At 47.1% G+C, this 18045-nt stretch overlaps 1 protein-coding gene and 1 long non-coding RNA gene across 13 annotated transcripts; one reads left to right on the forward strand and one right to left on the reverse strand.

Moving 5' to 3' along the window:
• Positions 1-695: 695 nt before the first annotated feature.
• Positions 696-18045, reverse strand: RBM23 (RNA binding motif protein 23). Of its 12 annotated transcripts, XM_072962805.1 has the most exons (16): positions 17787-17994; positions 15459-15516; positions 15213-15264; positions 14721-14808; positions 14495-14570; positions 13847-13968; positions 13333-13380; positions 13024-13203; positions 12710-12763; positions 12440-12557; positions 12192-12344; positions 11970-12107; positions 11515-11580; positions 9793-9988; positions 9418-9706; positions 696-3744 (listed from the first exon to the last, which is right to left on the reverse strand). In XM_072962805.1, exons 5-16 carry the CDS (start codon positions 14558-14560, stop codon positions 3660-3662), a joined length of 1515 nt encoding a protein of 504 aa, XP_072818906.1. In that variant the 5' UTR covers positions 14561-14570; positions 14721-14808; positions 15213-15264; positions 15459-15516; positions 17787-17994; the 3' UTR covers positions 696-3659. The 12 variants fall into 12 exon arrangements, 10 of the variants coding, with proteins under 10 accessions (XP_072818906.1, XP_072818907.1, XP_072818908.1 ...); XM_072962806.1 differs by lacking the exon at positions 15459-15516; XM_072962807.1 differs by lacking the exons at positions 15213-15264; positions 15459-15516 and having other exon boundaries at positions 17913-17995.
• On the forward strand, positions 7551-10186 carry LOC140696857 (uncharacterized). The gene is made up of 2 exons (XR_012073440.1): positions 7551-8202; positions 9782-10186. It is a non-coding gene; the product is annotated as an uncharacterized lncRNA (long non-coding RNA).

The raw sequence follows: 18045 nt of genomic DNA on the forward strand, positions 1-18045 counted from the left end.
TTACAGACAAGAAAACTCAGGCTCAGAAGACTAAGGAACCTAGATCTCTAGAGAGGCTCCAGAACTGACTTAGTCCTGGAGTAGTCTAGGACGGGGCAAAAGGCCCTAAAGATACCACGGGTTCAGTTGCCCTCTGCCAGCGGAAAAAACAGGCCTGGAGAGGAACAGGGACCTCCTAGAAGTAATTTAGTAACTCAGTGACACAGTGGATCAAGTCCCCATCTCCTTACCCCACTCTTATTTTGCAAGGAGCAGCCTGGAGGCTACATTTTGTGTCCAGAGCTACACTGAGCTGTGGCCTGGGCTGGTTCAAGGTGGGGCCCACAACCACAAGGGAGGCCCATCAGCTGGGGTGTGATGGGGTTGGCCTGCACCACCCCTGGCAGGGCCCCACCACCCCAGCTGTCACCTGCAAGGCCCGTGTGAGAACTGAAGCTGTCAGTGCCTCCCCTGAGGACACCCACGCTTGCTGCTGCCTGAGCCACGAGTTTGAACAAAAGGAGCAGAGGCAGCAGCTCCCCTCACCCCTAGACGCACAATAAAGCTACCCGAGCACCTGAGGACCAGGCCCCCACTCCACCCAACCCAGAACTCAACTCGATGGAGAGATGAGATGTCTGCTGAGTCCTTACTGCTGGAGAGGAGCCAACAAGGACTAGTGGGCAGGGGTGGTGAGATGATAATATGAATAATGATACTATCCTTAGGACTTTATTCACTTAAGCTATTAATTCTTTAATGACTATATAAGGTGTTATTGCCTTTTTTTTTACTGTGGAAGCAGCAGAAGGTTTAAATAGCTTGCTAGAGGTCAATAAGCAATTAGAGGTAGGCGTCCACTCATGTCTGCTTACTTAATGGGGGTTTTATCCAGCTTTGCAGCTGAGGTTCCTCTTCCAGTAAGGATGGGAAGAAGAGGGAGAGGGACTATAGAAGAAATGCAGGGGACACTATGGGCAGAGCCATGGACAGTGGCTGTGGTAAAAGGGCCAGAGAAATGACATGCCTATAGTGGAGTAAGCCAGCTCTAAACTCTGGGGACCAGGAACACAGGCAGTTCAAGTTAGAAAATGCAGGAAAACACACTGGACCCATTAAGAGACCAGATGGTTCTACAGTTGGGTTGAAACCTCAGGGACATGAGGAGGAGGGGTAAGAGACAACACTGAAAAAAAGGGCTGGAGCCCTATTGCAAAGGACCTTAAATGCCAGGCAAAGGAGTTTGTGCCCAACTCTGTAGGCAGTGAGAATCAGTGATGGTCTCTGAGTGTGTGACATGACGAGGCTGGTCCTTTGGGAAGAGAAGGCTGGGAGAGGTATGCATGGACTGGAGCAGCAGAGGCAAGGCCTGAGGAGCTGCACTTAGGGTGCAATCACAGTAATACATACGGAGGGTAATGAAGGACCACCCGAGGGAGATGGCAGCAGGAAAGGAGAGGTGGCACAGATTTTAGAGTCAGAATTTATGAGACTTGGCAACTGAGTAGCTGGGTATAAAGAGAGGGAGGAGTTGCAGGTGGTAAGAGGATGGTGAGGAACTGGGAATAGGGGGCAGAGGAGGTAGCCGGTGAGTGGCTCTATCCTGGAGAACCTCGAGTTTGAGATGCTTAGAAAAACATCCATATGGAGAGTTTCAGCAGCTCCCTGGATAACTGAGTCTGAAATTCCGAACAAGTTAGGACAAGAGACACAAATATGAGAATAGTCGCCAGAAGAATGGTAGTAGAAAACCAGAGAAAAGAATGAGATGCAGGGCAGTCACACAAGTCCCTCTGCTTAGATTAATGCTCTGCTCTCCCTTTAACAAGGAGCCCTGCAATTTCATTTTGCCCAGGGACCCACAAATTACACTAAGGGAGATACTAAGGGGGAGGGTGTAATATATAGGCTGGATCCTTAGCCTCAAACCACACATGGGCTATAGGGGTCTGTGATTTCTGTGAAATGGTACAATCTGATGTGTTTGTGCAGTCACGCATTTGTCTGAGAATAGGTTCACAAATCCCATCAGACTTCCAAAGGGGTCTGTGACCCAACAGATCACGAATCAGGATGGTACTGATTGCTGCTGAGAAGGGGAATCGGGTGCGTGGAGGACAGGTATGGGAGGTTTACTTTTCATTGTATGCCTTTCTCCTACCTTTTGAGTTGTTAACTATGGTATACCCTACCTGTTCAAAAAGTAAATAATTTAAAACAAATCAAAGTTTGGTGTTCCAGAGAAAGAAGAGGGACAAAAGAGAGAGTCCCGGGGATAGGCAGGTGAGAAGGTGGAGATGCAGCCGCCAAAGAGGTAATGAAAGAACTAGGATTGAGCTTACCGTGGCTACTGCCCAGGGAGGAGGGCTTTCTAGTGGAAGGGTATCACCAATGGTCAAACGTGCCAAGAGGGAAGGATGAGGAACAAGAAGGCAGTGCCTTTCACGTGGCAGAAGTCTGAAGATGATGACAGCAGGACCTCCCTCACGAGGGGAGCCACACACGCCACAAGCTTCCCTCCCCTCAACTCAGCCAATTCCATCAGCCCGACCCATCTGTGTGTTCCCTCCAGCCGCCTACAGGAAAGAGCTCAGAACAGACGGAAGCTGAAGCCCTTCTCCCGCCAGACTTGGGAGAGATGGGGTCTTCTCCGAGAGACTGGCCATTCTTTTCCCACCCTCTGATCAAGGCAAGGTAGGGCCGGCTACTGATCTGGGCTAGTGTGAGAGATCAGTAAAGGGACTGGGGCCTGAGCTGCCTGTGCCAGGTAAGGTCCTCTCTGCCCTCGTGCTCCTCTTAACCTCTGCAATTTGGTCTTGGGGTCTATGCTCCCTTATCAGCCCAGCCCCTGCCCAACCCCTACTAACCCACAAGGCCCTCTCATTGGCCAAGAGCATAGACCGGGTGTTCTCTCCCTTGAGATCCCAAAGGTGAGGCCAGTCCTGTCTTAGAAGGTATCCCTCTGCTGTGGGCCTCTGCTCACAATTGGCCCTTTCTGCCCTGCTGCATCTAACCCTTTCTAGAAAAGCTGGAGCAGGGGCTGTCCTCTTCTGAAAGGCTGTGAGAATCATGAAAGGACACTCCACAAGTCTTCTGGGTTAAACCGTCACTCCCAGCAAGCCCACTCATACATACCTCTTTTTATTAATCTAACATAGTTCCAATCCACATAAGTCTAAGTGAATTCTTCCTGGATATTTTAACCTTTCATCCACAAGGGCCTGTTCCACTCAAGTACTGCCATATGCCAGTCACTGTGCTGGGCTTATGCAGGAAACAAATACAGGTAAGATACTACTCCTGCCCTCAAGTAGCTTATAACTGAGCTGGAGAGACAGGACAAGGCACTATATGGCCAAAACAGAGGCAAACTATACCACATTCTAACTCTGACTGCAAGCTACATCATGCACTCTATGTCTGAATGGAAGAAACAAAATTTGGAAGACGTATTTTTAGGAACTGGGCCTTGGAGGTTTTAGGTGGGCTGTAGATAGATGGGGGGAAGAAGGGGAAAAACGCCTTGTACTGAAACTACATGAGCAACCGCACAGGAGAAATGGCAGGCAGCCTGCCACATGATGAGGTGAAGACTCCCTGTATCGCAGGCAGCAGAATTTGGGGGGATTGTTCAGCCAAGTTGTCAAGGGCCCAAAAACCAGAGCAGAGCATCCCGCTTCTTAGACCTTTACCACGTAGGCGGCTGTCTGATGGATATACTCAAGGGATTTGAATCTTGCTGTTGTGCCTCCATAGCTTGGTAGCCTGGTAAACACAAGATGAATACAAATTCAGTGGGGTCCTGCAAACGTTTTAGCTAACACTCAGGCCCACTATTTACTGGATGGAAGTCTATGGAGGAAGTCACTCTTAACCTCTCGTCTTTCTGAACCTCAGCCCTTCCAGTTATAAAATGAGGATACTAGTACCTACCTTGTTGTGAGGACTAGATAAAACTGCAAATATCTTTGTAATTATACAAATAAGCAGTGGAAGTAATGGTTTTTTTTTGCAACCTGTGTCTGGTCCCTCATTCAGACAACCAGGCAGCTTGCTAACCTCTCAAAACACAGTACCACTCTAAAGGTACAAATTTAAGTTGTGGTCCGCGAGGTCCAACACATCTCCCACAGGACTCGCAGGTAACCCATTACGGGATTTGTTGTTTGGGGAGGATTAGGGGGAAGATTGGCAACTGAAGCCTAAGGATGGTATTATACTAGTTTCCCATTTTTTTTAGTTCAAATTATAACTTTAGGGAGAGGACCTGTGCACATTTAAAATGCTTATTCTGAAAGGAAATTGCCAGATTAGGTAGGATGGGACTCTGGAGACCAACAAAGGCAGGTGCTACAGGAGATTGTGTGGGAGGTTGGGAGGGGTGCTTGCAATGGACGAGCACTGTAACGGAGAATGCTCTGGGCTCTTCCCCAGGCAGACCAAGCAAAGAGCACTAGGTATCCTGAAAGTACCTGAGGGGCTCACCTTGATTTTCTAAAGCCATCTGGTCGTAATCTGATTATACAGAGTTTCAAGCATAAAGAGAGATTGGGCCAGTGGGGTTTGTTTTCCTGAGACTTAGGCTGATTGTGTGTGTGACCCAGGACCTTGCGAGCCTATGACTTTAGCCCAGGAATAATTAAGGTTTATTTTCACCATTGCCTTACCCTCACTTCTGCCCCTGTAAACCTCGAACATTCTCTGAAGCTGGGGAGGACAATGAGGTCAGGCAGAAAGTGTGTATGCATCCTGAGGAATGGGAGTGATGATGGCGGTAGTAATGACAAGCAAACAAGTTCTAAGCCCTCTACCCGTGCCATTTCATTTAATCTTTACAACATCCCTGAGGCAGATATTCTGCTATTGCTTCCTTTCTATAGGTGAGAGTTAGAGAAGCAAAGCATCACCCAAGCTTACTCAGCTTGTCTGTGGCCGAAGAGATCCGAACTAGGTGCTGTCGCTCCACAGCAGGCCCTTTCTGTTCTAGGGTGAGGTCTCCAGGCTTGGTCGGGCCCAGGAGATGGGAGAAGGAGGCTAATTCTCAGCACCACTCATTCTGAACAAGTGGGCTTCAGGACGCTTGAAAGCTGACTGAAGCTCCCACCCTCTCTGGAACATTGGCAAGAGCTTGACGCGTCTCTGACTTCCAAGGTCACTGTTTCCCCCTTTCTGAAATCCAGCCCTGACTGGCTCCTTTCCAACCTTCAGGCACCTCATCCACCCACTGCCCTCAAAAACAACTGCTTAATGGCTCTCCAGTAACTCCAGCCAACTCCTTAAGGGCTCTTGAAAACAGATCATCTGGGAGAGCTAACAGAACTCATCCAACTTTTAAAAGTGATCTTTGATCAGCTCTTTCCTTGCCTCCATCTTCCCACACAAGATGATTGGTTTGCTTCACCTCACACACAGAACTCTCTCAACAAAGAACACACTTTGAGAGCAATCAGTTCTGTATATAGAGTGCAAAAGTTGGGAGGGGAGGAATGTTTGCAGCCAGAAGATTCAGACACACAGCTTCTCAGACCAGAATTCCTTTCTTGCATCCAGCTCATGACTATTGACTTCACCTGGCTGCCATGGAAACATCAGTCTCTGGTGGATGGCAAGCGCACTTTATAGACAGAAAGCATCACAGGCTACCATGGTAACACCAAAAAGAGTAGAGCTGCCTCCCCTCCTGGAGGGGTGAGGAAGAAATGGATAAGGCTGCCAGGGAAAGCAGGCTAGAAGGGTTGGTTTTTGGAAAGCTGACTTGAACAGAGAGGGAATTAATTCAGCTCATCAGATACAAAATATGTGAAAAGCAAAGCAATAATGAAAAAGACACATCTATGGCTGGCTTCATCAGGCTATAACCATCTAGTAACGAGTTCACAAAGAACTGTAAATAAAATCAGAATAAGACCTATGATAGGACAAAGAATACTGAAAGGGAAAGTCAACCCCAACCAGGAAGCATCAGAGTCTTTAAGAAAGGTTAAAATTACAGTCTGAATCTAGACTGCCTGGATTGGAATTCCAAACCTGCTTACTGTGTAATCGGGGAACAAGTCTTTTAACCTCTTTGGGTAGCAGTTTCCTTATTTACAAAGTAAAGATAATAAAAGAATATACTTCAGAGGGTCGTTGTGAGGATTAAACGATTCAATACGTATAAAATGATCAGAACAATGCCTAACCCACTCAAATCCCGCAAACATGTAAATTCTCATTATTTGTTAACCACCCCCTACAACCTCACCTTTCGAAACCAGGCCAGCCTCTTGTCACTGTCCAAGTAATACTTCCTGATTCTCACCAGACTCTTAAGAGAAAAGAGGGGCTGTGATAGAGTATCTCCCTTCAAGTTTTTAGCACATTTCCCTTCCTCATATGCCCCAAGACTAAAAGTTCATAGGTCAAACCGCTGCCTCCACCGGTAGCTCCTATCTGGGGGTTGTTGGAACCTAAGAAGGAAGTCAGCAGAAACCCAATGTCAAGAACACAGTTCAAGGAACAGGGAGGAAATGCCACTGCCTTAGAGAAGACAGAAAAGGAGACTGCAAGCCAAAAGTCAGGTGGAAATCCCATTTAGAAGTGAGGACTGGTGGGGAAAGTCTAACCATACTGGGAAGGGATCTGGGTAAGTCTCACCTCTACTCCCACCTTAGCCCCCAGGCTCTGGTAGGAGGTTGAGGGACATTTCTTTACATTAGGCTGGGCCCAGAGGCTGTTTACTGCCCCCTTCTAGAACTGCACTCTAACCACCCCCTCTAGAGGGGTGAGTAACAAGAAGGCACTGAGACACACGCAGTGACACTGGCTGCCACCCATTAGACGCTGTCACCTTATATGGGTTAAGACTAGAGCAGAAGTTGCCTTAGGTGTTTCCTTACTTCCATCCTTGTCTCTCTCCCAGCAAAAGGCTATATGAGGAAGTAACAGGGAAGAAGGAAGATCGAGATGGAACAACCCAAAGTGCAGGAAGGCCAAAGCAGCCGGGGGGCGGGGGGGAATGTGAGGAAACCAGCAGTTATGGGGCCCATGTGAGGCGGGCAGGGGGGCAGGGCCTGTGGGCATTTCTAGTTTGGAGTTCAAGAGTGCTGTGAGGAAGCCTGGTCCACAGCCTCAAGATGACGAATAAAAATGGTCTGACTGAGCTCAGGATGCATTAGCAGCCAAATCAATAACTATAGGGGGACTGGGCCATAGCCAGCTGCTTCCACCTAAAAATAATGCCTCCTTCCCTTCCCTCAGGTCCAGAGAGCAAACCAGGATAGAGAAGGGGCAGGGGTGACAGCGGAGGAAATGACAGCAGCAGCAGCAGTTGACACTGCAGCAGCCTAGAAGGCACAAGAGTTGCTCATTTTATAAATTTTACAATTTCTATAATTATAAATTGTGATCAGTATTATGGAGGACACAAGCGGTGTGACCCAATACAAAAGAGAGGGTCAGGGAAGACCTCTGAGGGAGTCTCAGTGGCCTATCATGCCACAAGCAGGTTTCAGGTACTCAGCACTTCAGTGTGAAAAGCCACCTCAGGAACTAACATCACTAAAAAACCATCACTCTGCTTAGAAACTTAGGCTGACAAATTAAAACCTAACAGCAATTATCCATATTTTTAGCATAACAATAGTCTTAACATTCTGTTGCCATAGAGACCAGTAAAGAACAGAGGAGGCCTACAGAGGCCTGTCCCTGCACCTCAGACCTCTTCTTGGTTGGACCCTAGTTGGTGAGCCAGGCTCTGGGCTCGCCCCTTGTTCTAAGCCTCACAAAGCAGGTGGAGAAAGGTGTGCCCCACCTTTGGCAGGGCCATGCCTGGAATACAGTGATCAGTCCTAGGCCTATGTTGTCCCAGGCAGAGTGAGCCTTCTGGAAAGCAAGATATGAAAGGACTGAAAGGAGGAACAATAGCAGACATGAGGCCTGGGAGCCCTGTGTAAAATGCCCAACCCCCTTTGGATATTGGATTGGGATTTCTCCTACAAAGAAAGCCAAAGGCAGGGACAGAGATCAACAATGGTGAGCTTAGGAGGCTTCTCTGGTACTTAAGTGCCTCAAGACCATGAAACACCCCTGGAGAAAGGTGCAGAGTGTGCTACTGTCACACTGCCATCTGGTGGAAAGACAAGATCTGTCCCCAGCCACAGAGATAGAACCCAGACATCTGTCCAATGGGCAGGTAGGTCTGGAGATAGTCAAAACCATGGGAGAATAGCAGATACAGATAAGGTGAGTGTGTTTTATCTGTTTTTCTTTCTAAAGGTGGTTAGATAAAATAAAATAAAGGAAAGAAAACTCAGTGGCATTACAAATGTTTTATATTCCTAGAACCACTCATGGTTTTGGCTCATGAGAAGTTAACATCAGACAGACACACCCAACGGACTGAGACCACATGGGAAGCAGCCACCACAACAGTGGGGCCTGTTTTCTGTACAAAGTTTTTATGTATACATATATATACATATATACATATACATATACATATATATAATTTATGTACACAGACGCTAGAGTATAAAATCCAGTGAGACGGGCTCACGTGTGCCCAGCTAGGGAACAGGAGCAACTTTAACAGCTGGGGTTGAGCCCAGTCTACAGAGGCACATGGAAGAGGTGGAGAGACACAGCCTCCCCTCTATCCTCCCAACCCTGGGCCAAAGGAAGGACAACTATACAAAGGAAGATGGAAGATACTGGAAAGGTACCGCACCTTCCACTAAACACCCGAATGCCCTGAAGACATTCAAAACAGCTGGCAGGGCAGATCACTCCCACACCTCCCAGGAGGATGCTGAGCCCCCAGCAGTTAACTGTGGCCCCGAGGTCTAAGGCAGGCATCCCCATGCACGTGTCCGTGCTAGCTTCCAGGGTCCTTGTAGCAGCAAGCCAGCACCTTCAAGGTTCGCCCCCTCAAACTCCAAAGTCCTCGCGGACCAGAGGTCTTCAGGGTTTCCCCTGACAGATTGTAGGGTAAAGGTATAGGAGGAGAGCAGTGTTCCTTCGGTTAATGCCCTATAGCCTTCCCAATGGGGGAGGAATCGAGGAATCACCGAGAGGTGGTAGGAAAGGGCATTAAAGGTCATCCCGGGAGACGACGTACACAGAGAAACAGATGGCCAACGCCAGTGCAGATGCTGTTCTCTTCGACCAGCAGCTTTGCTCGGCAGAGTCCCTTCCCAGTGGGGCCGTGGCCAGGAGCTGTTCTTGGTGTCTAAGGGGGGGCCCCAGTTCCCCCGCCATCAATGTTCATGCCCTCAGGATGGCTTGGTCCATAAAACAGTGAAGGGGCCATGAAAGACGTGGAGAAGGGAGTGGCAGGACCAAGAGCACAGTGAGGCCTGTGCCACTGATTTTACCTGTGGTGGTGAGAAGACGTCAACAGGAATCCGAAGGAAAGAAAACAACTAGAAACACCGAAAAGAACTGGGCCCTGAGACTCACATGGTTTGGGGAGTAAAGAGGCTGGAAAGCTGGAAGCACTGGGAGGCAATTGCTTGGGAGGCGAGGTTCAGGGCTGGACTCAGAGCTGAAACAAAGAGAGGAGTTAGTGAGCACAGGGCATTCCTGCCCTCCAGGCCCCACTCTTCTCCCCCTTTCCCAAGTGCAAGTCGACCAGTCAGAGCTGCTGGGTTCAGGGCCCCCAGAGGAACTGCTCCATTCAGTTGCAAGGCAGCAGCTTGGGCGGCAGCGGCAGCAGCAGCCGCCGTGGTTGGCAGCTGGATTCCAGACCCTAAAGAGAAAGAAAAGGTGGGGATAAATCCCAACCCTTGATGTAAAGTTCAATCCTGTGTTCTTCACTCTGCAGAGAAATCCTACCTTCTGCCAATTTGGCCATGAGCTGCAAACGTCCACCTGCTGATCCCAGATCCAGCTCCTGGTCTCCATCAGGAAAAGTGATGTCTGTGCCACCATCCGGTCGCTCGGTCACATGGCCAACCCTCATAGGTCGACCGGCAAGCTCAAAGCCATTCAACTGTTCCAGGGCCCGCTGGGCACACTCAGAGTCAGAGAACTACAAGAAACCCAGGTCACATCACATACCTCCTGGCCACAGATGTGCTCTCCAAGCCCCACTAACACTCCCTAGTCCTATTACCCCAGGAAAATTGCATGCTCACTGTGGCTCAAACTTTTCTTTTCCAGGGAATGTGGCCTAAGATCCCCATCTCCCAAAATGGTTCTCTGAACAGGACCTTTCCAACTGACTCAATAGCGATCTCTTTTCAATCTTCCAGCTCCACTGGGAACCTAACAATGCAAAAAGTCTATCATCCGTAGGGAGCCTAGCCTGACATCTGTTTCACAAATGGGTGTTATCAAATGGAAGAAAGACAGGCTGAGATCCAAGGCTCCTGAGCGTTTTACTTCAGCCCTCAGGACCAGCAAGTCTCAGTTCTCAGTCAAGAACTAGGAACATGGAACTCCAGAGCCCAGCCTTAGGACAGCGCACACCCTGGTATTGAGAGCACAAGACTCCTCCCCCACCCCACCCCAGTGCTGCTGACTCTGATGTGCTGACCACAGGGCCTCTACTCTCTAGCTCCTTTCATAAGCAGCACCCAGCAGCAGCTTGGCATAAAGATGCTTCCCAGTCTGCTGTTTAAGTGTCAAGGGTGTTGACCTAAAAGGCAGCAACACAAGGGCAAAAGGCCCTCAGAAGCCTTTCCGCATCTGAGTCACATGGAGAGCTAGAAAAGGTACTTGCCACCATGAACACCACAGCTGGCTTTATTTACTCTGGTATTTCCTGCCCTAGGGCCTGGCGCGTGGTGCTGACAGTTACTAGGCAGGTGGTGTAAGTGGCCTGCCTTTACTGGATACTTCTAAGATGAGCAACCCTCACGGTAGAACACAACCTACCTCCCCTCTGCCCTGCAGGCAACTGTGGGGGTGTATGCTGCCTGGATTGAGCCCAGAAAATATTGGCTCCTATCAGACTTTGTGTCTGGCAGCCAGTCCTCAGCCTGGAGTCACATGAGGCTGGAAGAACCAGTTATGGGAATTGGAAACAATTTTGTTAGAGTGTCAGGAAAAGGTGAGACATGCCCACTATCAGGTGGCCACACTATTCTCCCCATAGTGGTATTTAAATAAAAAAGGTATTTCTCAATGGAGAAACTGCTTCAAACTGGGTAGCCTCAGAGGGAAATACGTAATTTTTAATTCCCACCCCACCATGAAAATACACCAATTCTATAAAGTGTGTATATAAAAGCCCATACCTAACCTCCCTCATGCCCCCAACCTCTTAGCTGCAGCCTGGAATCATTACTATTACCCAAAGAGCAAGTTGTAGCTCCAGGGAAGCTGGTTGAACTCCTGGACACCCCATACCGGTGCTACTGACACAGTGTAGGAGCAAAGCCAAGATCTCAAGCAATGCACTCATCTCAAGGGGCAGAAGGCTACTCCAAGCTTCAGGCACCAGGGTTTATGGGTCATTTAGACAGTTCCTATGGGAGGAGGATGAAGCTAAGCCGCAAAATCAGACAAGTGGCCCAACCCAAACTAAAATTTAAAAAAAGACTAGAAACTCACCGTAATGAAACCATAACCTTTAGAGCTGCCTGTATCTGAGTCCTTCATCAGGACAATATTATCAATCTGCAGAATAAGAAGAAATTATCAGTCATCTTTTAGTTCACACACACCTTTGATCCTTCCTACCCAGACTGTTCTAAGTACCTCTAACTTTCCAGCCAACCCATACATCTCTCCAAATCTTTTTTAAAAAAAGAGACAAAGGCCATCTTTTTCCCAAATACTTTTTCTGACTATTCTTAATCTGGACCCCACTGTTTGATTTCATGGCGCCTAATCTGCCACCTGAGCAGGATAAATACCGAGATGGAGCCCAACTTTCCTAGCATGGACCAATTGGGCCATCATGACTCATGTAGGGGGTTAATCATGGTCAGACAGAATGAAGAGGTACACCCACCCTCCCCACTTTTTCTAATTCCCTTCAGAGGTTTCCTTCACTTTCCACTCACTTTGCCAAAGGGCTCAAAGATTCCCCGGAGCATGTCCTCGGTGATATTGAAGTGCAGGGAGCCCACATAGAGACGCATCGGTCCAGCGCTGCCTTTTTGCAGGTTGTTGGCCATGGCTGCCAGTCTGTTTTTCTCAGCCTGAGGAGGGAGGAAATGATGGGTCATGTCCCACACCAACCACCTTCAAATCCAGCGTCTCATGTCAGCTCACAGCCTGCTCACCTGTGAGGCCTGTACAATGATAGGCACTCCTAGCAGCCGCTGACCCGTCAACCCAATGGCTAGTGGCACAGACTGCATCTCACAGAATTCCACATAAGCAATGCCCTTAGAACGACGTGAGTTTCGATCTGAGATGATACGTACATCGCGAACCTATCCAGGGCAAAAAGGAAATCCTGAGTTGGGCATAAAGGGGGATGGATAGAACACAGGCTACTCAGAGAAAACTAAGGAGGGAAGAGGGTTACCTTGCCAACTACAGAGAAAAAGTCCTCCAGGTCTCGAGGCCGAATGCGGGCAGCTAACTGCATACAGAACACAGTGCGGGCATCACGCTCCTCAGGACTCAGATTATCAACAGGCTCCCTGAAGAGCAAGTAGAATCTGTTGAGACTCCTTCCGAATACTTGGTCGTCATACTTCAGCTACCCTCTAGTACTACACATTCTTGTGGTTTGGTTCAAACTCCTTTTATTCCTATTTCACAATCCCTAGAAGAGTGCTCATAATCAACTCACCTGACCGGGCTCTTCTCTCTGAAATGAGGACTCTTACTGTGTCCATACCTGCGCCTACGGAATAGAGAACAAAATGGAAAACCACGTTATCCAACTTTACTCACACTGGCCTAGTGCTGGGGCTTCTGCCATGAGAAAACCAGATTACAGCACCTTATCTCTCTTGTGAATTCTCACCATCATCCCTCCAGGAACTGGGTCTCCTGCCTATCACAACAACAGGTTATAAGCACCCTCAGGCAGGCAGGGACCACAGTGCGTTTGTTTTACCCAGATTATGACACAAATGTGATCTTATTAGCAAAAAGTGATACCCAGCTGCAAGCGATGGACTCCTGTAGCGCACACGATCCTCTCGACGCCGGTCTCGACTTCGTGACTCACTGCTATGTCGACGATCCCAGCTTCGGCTGCGGTGATGACGCTGCCGATCTCGACTTCGGCTCCGACTGCTTCTCCGCCGATGACGATCCCGGTCTCGGTCTCGACTATGACTATTGCCAGAAAGGACTATTAAGTTTCTTAAAGAACAAACCAACCTCTTCTGGCCTTTACTGTACAGCTTTCCCTGGTATCTCTCCATTCATAATTCTCAAAACCCAACAGTCCCTAGAATGACTGACCTGCGTTTTCTATCCCTGCTTTTACTATGGCTCCGGCTCCTCTTCTTTCTGTGAAAGAGAGTATAAACACTTCTTACTGAGGTTTCAGCATCTCTCATAAGGAAAAGGAATGACAGAAAGGCCAGGATGAAACAGAAAGCAGTAACAGACCACCCCACCTAGAAGACAACCTGGCAGTAGTTCCCTATCAATGGCACGACACCACTTTACACACAGCGCTACATGCTGTCATTCCCCACCAAACCAAGCAAAAGCTGGTGTTTCCAAATCAGAGGTCCTCTTGCTATTTTATTCAAATGAAATACATCGATGCTAGGACCGGTCCACAAATCTACACTGGAAAGGGAAGACTGGAAGATCATTAAACCAAGTCACCATTATTCCCATGACCCAGTGGTGCCACTACTAAAAGTCAGAAGTCGAGCAACCACCTCCCTGTTCTGGCTGTTTCTATAACAGACACAGCTGTTTCTTTCCCCAAGATGCCAACCCATTTCCCTCCCCGCACACTCACTTGCTTGCCTCCCCACTGGCACTGCTCCCACTGGTACCACTGCCACTGCTGCCAGTGCTGCTGGTGCTGTTGGTGATGTTGCTAGGGCTGTCCTTTTTAATCTCTTTCCTTTGCTGCTCATCCTGAGGGGTTCGCCAGGAAAATGACCATAAGGTACCAGATGACACAGATTCCATTGCACAGAGAACAAAAGTGGACAAGGAAGAAAGCTCATAAAATCAATGCTCTCAATTTTTTAAACAGTTGTGAGCACCTGGATCGCCTAACAAAGGGAATAGAGAAGGAAGGAAACTAGCCAAAAAGAAGAGCTCAGAGTCAAAACTTTAGCTACCCAACATGTGTTCCACTGACATCTATTTAGGAGTTAGGTCTGAGATACACTGACTTTCTACTGTGTCACTGAGAACTAGGCAAAGCACTCACTCCCACCACATTATTTGCTCCCTGCCATTTTAGGGACCCCCCCTGCAAGCACCACCCTTGAGCATGGATCTCCAGCAGAGCTTACTAAAAGACTAGGCCTTTTACGAATAGCCACTGTACATAATAAACGAATAGGGAAAGAAAATTCACAAAATGTTGAAACTGATGATCCACAACTGTTTTTTCTTACTAACCCAATTCCAAGAGTGAGGTGGGGAACATTACCTCCTCTTTTTTATAAGGAGCCTCCAGCATGGCCTCAATCACTATATCAAAGTCATCAGATGCCATTGTAGCAGATCTGAGGAGAGGATATCAATACATAAGAACCTCATCTATATCTTTCCTCCCTTCCAGCACCCCACATCCCCTCCCCCCTCCAAGAAACAGACCTCAGGATATACAGTTCTGTTTCTTGAACTCCAAAGGGATCTTACCGGCTGTTGCTTACCCTAGGTTTATTTTTGCATCTTACAGATCTGAACTAGTTCTGCTTTGTCGCTTAGAAAAGGTCAAGGGTCTAGAAGGAAACTGAGTATCTAGGTAGAAACAAAATACAATATAGACCCTGTCCTGTGAAGAGAAAATGTTGGTACTCAAAAGTATTATTCACTTTACAATGGATACTTGGCCTCCATTCTACTGTTCAAAACTCTGAATAAACAATTGGTTTAAATTTAAACTGGCACATATTTTCAATAAAAAAATAAAAATGCAAGACTAAAAATTAGGAACAAGACAAAGCAACACCAGAATAATGCAGATTTGCCCTAAGTTCTTCCCCCACCCAAACATCAATAATGAGGGATTCATTATTAAGCATTTTTTGTACAGTATCAACTAGAATTTAAATAACTCAGAAAGACTGTAATTAAGGCAGGCTCAACCAGTTCCACTTTGAAGCCTTTCTATCTAGGCAGGCAGGGTAAGACTTCTGGCCTACCCCAAGTTTTCACATCTAGCAATCGTCTTTCCCAAGTCTGTCCACCACAGGTCTGTCAAATAAGAAAAACAGAAGACACCAAAGAAAATCAACAGGATAAATTATTCAAAAATTATTGGTCTGAAACTATCAATATATGTAACATGGCTGAATCTCAAAATAATTACGTCAAGTGAGAAAACATTAAAAAAAAAGCACATACTATATGATTTCATTTATATAAAATTCTAGAAAATGCAAACTAACCTGTAGTGACAGAAAGCAGATCAGTGGTTGCCTAGGGATAGGAACAGGTGGGGAGGGGCTAGGAGGAAAGGATTACAAAAGGGCATTTTGGAAATTTGATGGTTTCATGGTGTTTACACATCAAAACTCAGCAAACTGTACACTTCAATGTGTTCAGTTTTATTTTATGTCAGTTATACTTCAATAAAGCTAAAAAAAAAAAAACCTCAACTAATCTGAAGAACTTCTATGCAAGGAGGCCAGTGGTAATCAGACTTTCATATCCACAAGAGCTTTGTCCCCTTTAAAGCAGCTAATGCATCATCTAATCATGCTGTCCTGGTTGCCCTGAGTCCACAGCCCATTCTGATGACTTAATAAGACTAACCATTATACCTAACATTTATACTACCTACTATTGCTAGACACTGTGCTGAACATGTTACAGAGGTTAAGATTCTTGGAAAGAGCCAAACAATAAAATTAACTTGGAGCCAAATTTAAGGCTTAAAATGGAAATCAAACCAAAATCAAATAAGTATACCTAAAAACCACTGAAGTCAATCTCTTAACACCTAACATTTATTTAGCAATCAACAGTAACATATGCCATAGGCAGATTTTGGATCTAATGCACAGATCAAAAAAACTGAGATTCCGTGAACCGCCTGAAGTTACAAAGCTCAAATGGAGGAGCTGACCCTTGATCAAAATTAATGTTCTATCAGGTTACCTCTCTCTCATGTGGTTTATAACTTAACTTTAAAGGAAATTTGTAAAAGTACCCAGCATACCAACATGTCTATTTTTCAATATATTCTCGTCTAGAGAATTAATGTTCTAATACGTATATAAAAAGATTCAATCTTATTAGTCATACCTTATTGTGGGACTTCTAGATATTCAGTATGTAACAGTATATGCTTCAAAATATCAGGAACAAGGCTGATTTTAATATATGCTATCTGGCCTATCGTGGGGAAAATGGTTCTAAAAGGAAGTTTTTGATCTACAAACTCAGTTCCTTTCATTTTGGCTGCCAAATCTACACAAATTTTCTAAGTGTCATAAAGCTCTTCACTATTTTTTACAGTCTGCGGTTAACTCCAAATGAAACGCTTCTGGTTTCAAAAATTGCCCTTTGTTGGATGCTAGTACAGAGCAGGGATAACTTAACCATACAGAACTTTTCATCTAAGTCGACAAATGAACCTCTACATATGGTATAAAGCTTTCAGACTTCAGAAACAAATGAATCTATTTAAGCACAGACATGTATAATACCAGCACACTTTGAAATCTGTGATCTCCTTGGGTTTAGTCTGTCTTTCTAGATGTCCTAAAAGCAGTCATGTCCCAAACACTATGGACTTTTCAAACTCAAGTCCTAACTTACAGGCCATGGTCCATTCAATCTCATCCATTAAAGCACTACTGTGCTTTGTTTCAACCCTACTCCAAAAACTGCATTAAGGGCCCACAATCATGAGAGTGCCTGAACCTTGTCACAGCACTATCAAGACCCAAGTCAGCACTTAGGCCCACTGCTGTGGGGGCAAAGGGGAGTGAAGAACCACTGTCACTGTCAGCCTCATTCAGGCAGAAGTCACCAAACTCTGGAGTCCCAGGAGTGATGGTAGCGCCATCTCCTGGGTCCGGTCACTGAGCTGGGAACAAACAGCTCCAAACTGAAGGCAGCTTAATTAAAAACAGGAACAATGAGAAAGATAAAAAACATTCCCCATGTTGTGTAACAAGCCAAGGCCACGCTTCAAAAAACGGTCCTACAAGTGACCGACAGCATCTCTGCGTGGGCCAGTGTCCCAATACTAAAACCTCGTGTGTGGCCTCACTATACGCCACCGCCACAGAATGTGTGGTCAAATTTAGTGGTCAAAAATAGCGAACATGAGTCTTCCAGAGACTGAAGATTGAGGGAGAAATCTCAACTCCTTCACCTCTCTCTGAAAGGTGGCACTAGGGACTGAAAACCGATCCCACGAGACCTCTGAGATCGCGGTGGGTCCATGCTCCCTCCACCGTCTGGGAGACCCTTAACGTCAGGGCTGCGGGGGCCTTTAGGAGACCAGTCACTGGGACCCTTGAAATACCATCTTCATCGGTAAAGGATACAGCCACTAGGGTGCCGATCCCTAAAACCATGCCAGTGGACTACAGTTACGTAGTGAACACTTCTGGATCAAAGTAAACAAAAATTTTTTTTTAATTTGAAGTTTGCCCGAGTCTGCTCTTGACGCCATTTTCTGCCTGTGACGTCAGGGGGAGGCGCCGTACGGCAACGTCACGCATTGGTGACGTCGCGGGGGACCCAGTTTCGGGGTTTCTTACCAGTTCCGGGTCCCCGCAGGGGGGTCCCGGTTCCCTCCGATCTTTTGGGTGTGTTGGGGGACCCGAAGCACGAGACTCTTCCAGAGACCCAGTAGGAAAAGCAGCACTGTAGCTGGAGCTACTCACCTTCCCGCAAAATGGCGGCAGCTCCGCTGTCTTCCAGAACCTTCCCCAATCTGCGCAGGCGCCGAAACATTCAGGCGGTGGAACTAATGCCACTGGTTTCGCGGCAACAGGCCAAACTGTAGGTTTTCATTGG

The sequence above is a fragment of the Vicugna pacos genome, chromosome 6, assembly GCF_048564905.1.
Source record: "Vicugna pacos chromosome 6, VicPac4, whole genome shotgun sequence".
Lineage (NCBI taxonomy): Eukaryota > Metazoa > Chordata > Mammalia > Artiodactyla > Camelidae > Vicugna > Vicugna pacos.

What these genes read in the sequence shown, in the direction of transcription:
- RBM23 (XM_072962808.1), bottom strand. Translation starts at nt 14,560, where the DNA reads ATGGCATCTGATGACTTTGATATAGTGATTGAGGCCATGCTGGAGGCT. An exon ending in AGCAGGGATAGAAAACGCAG is followed by an intron (nt 13,204 to 13,332) that starts GTCAGTCATTCT and finishes TTCTGGCAATAG; the next exon opens with TCATAGTCGAGACCGAGACC. An exon ending in TTTTCTCTGTAGTTGGCAAG is followed by an intron (nt 12,345 to 12,439) that starts GTAACCCTCTTC and finishes TGCCCTGGATAG; the next exon opens with GTTCGCGATGTACGTATCAT.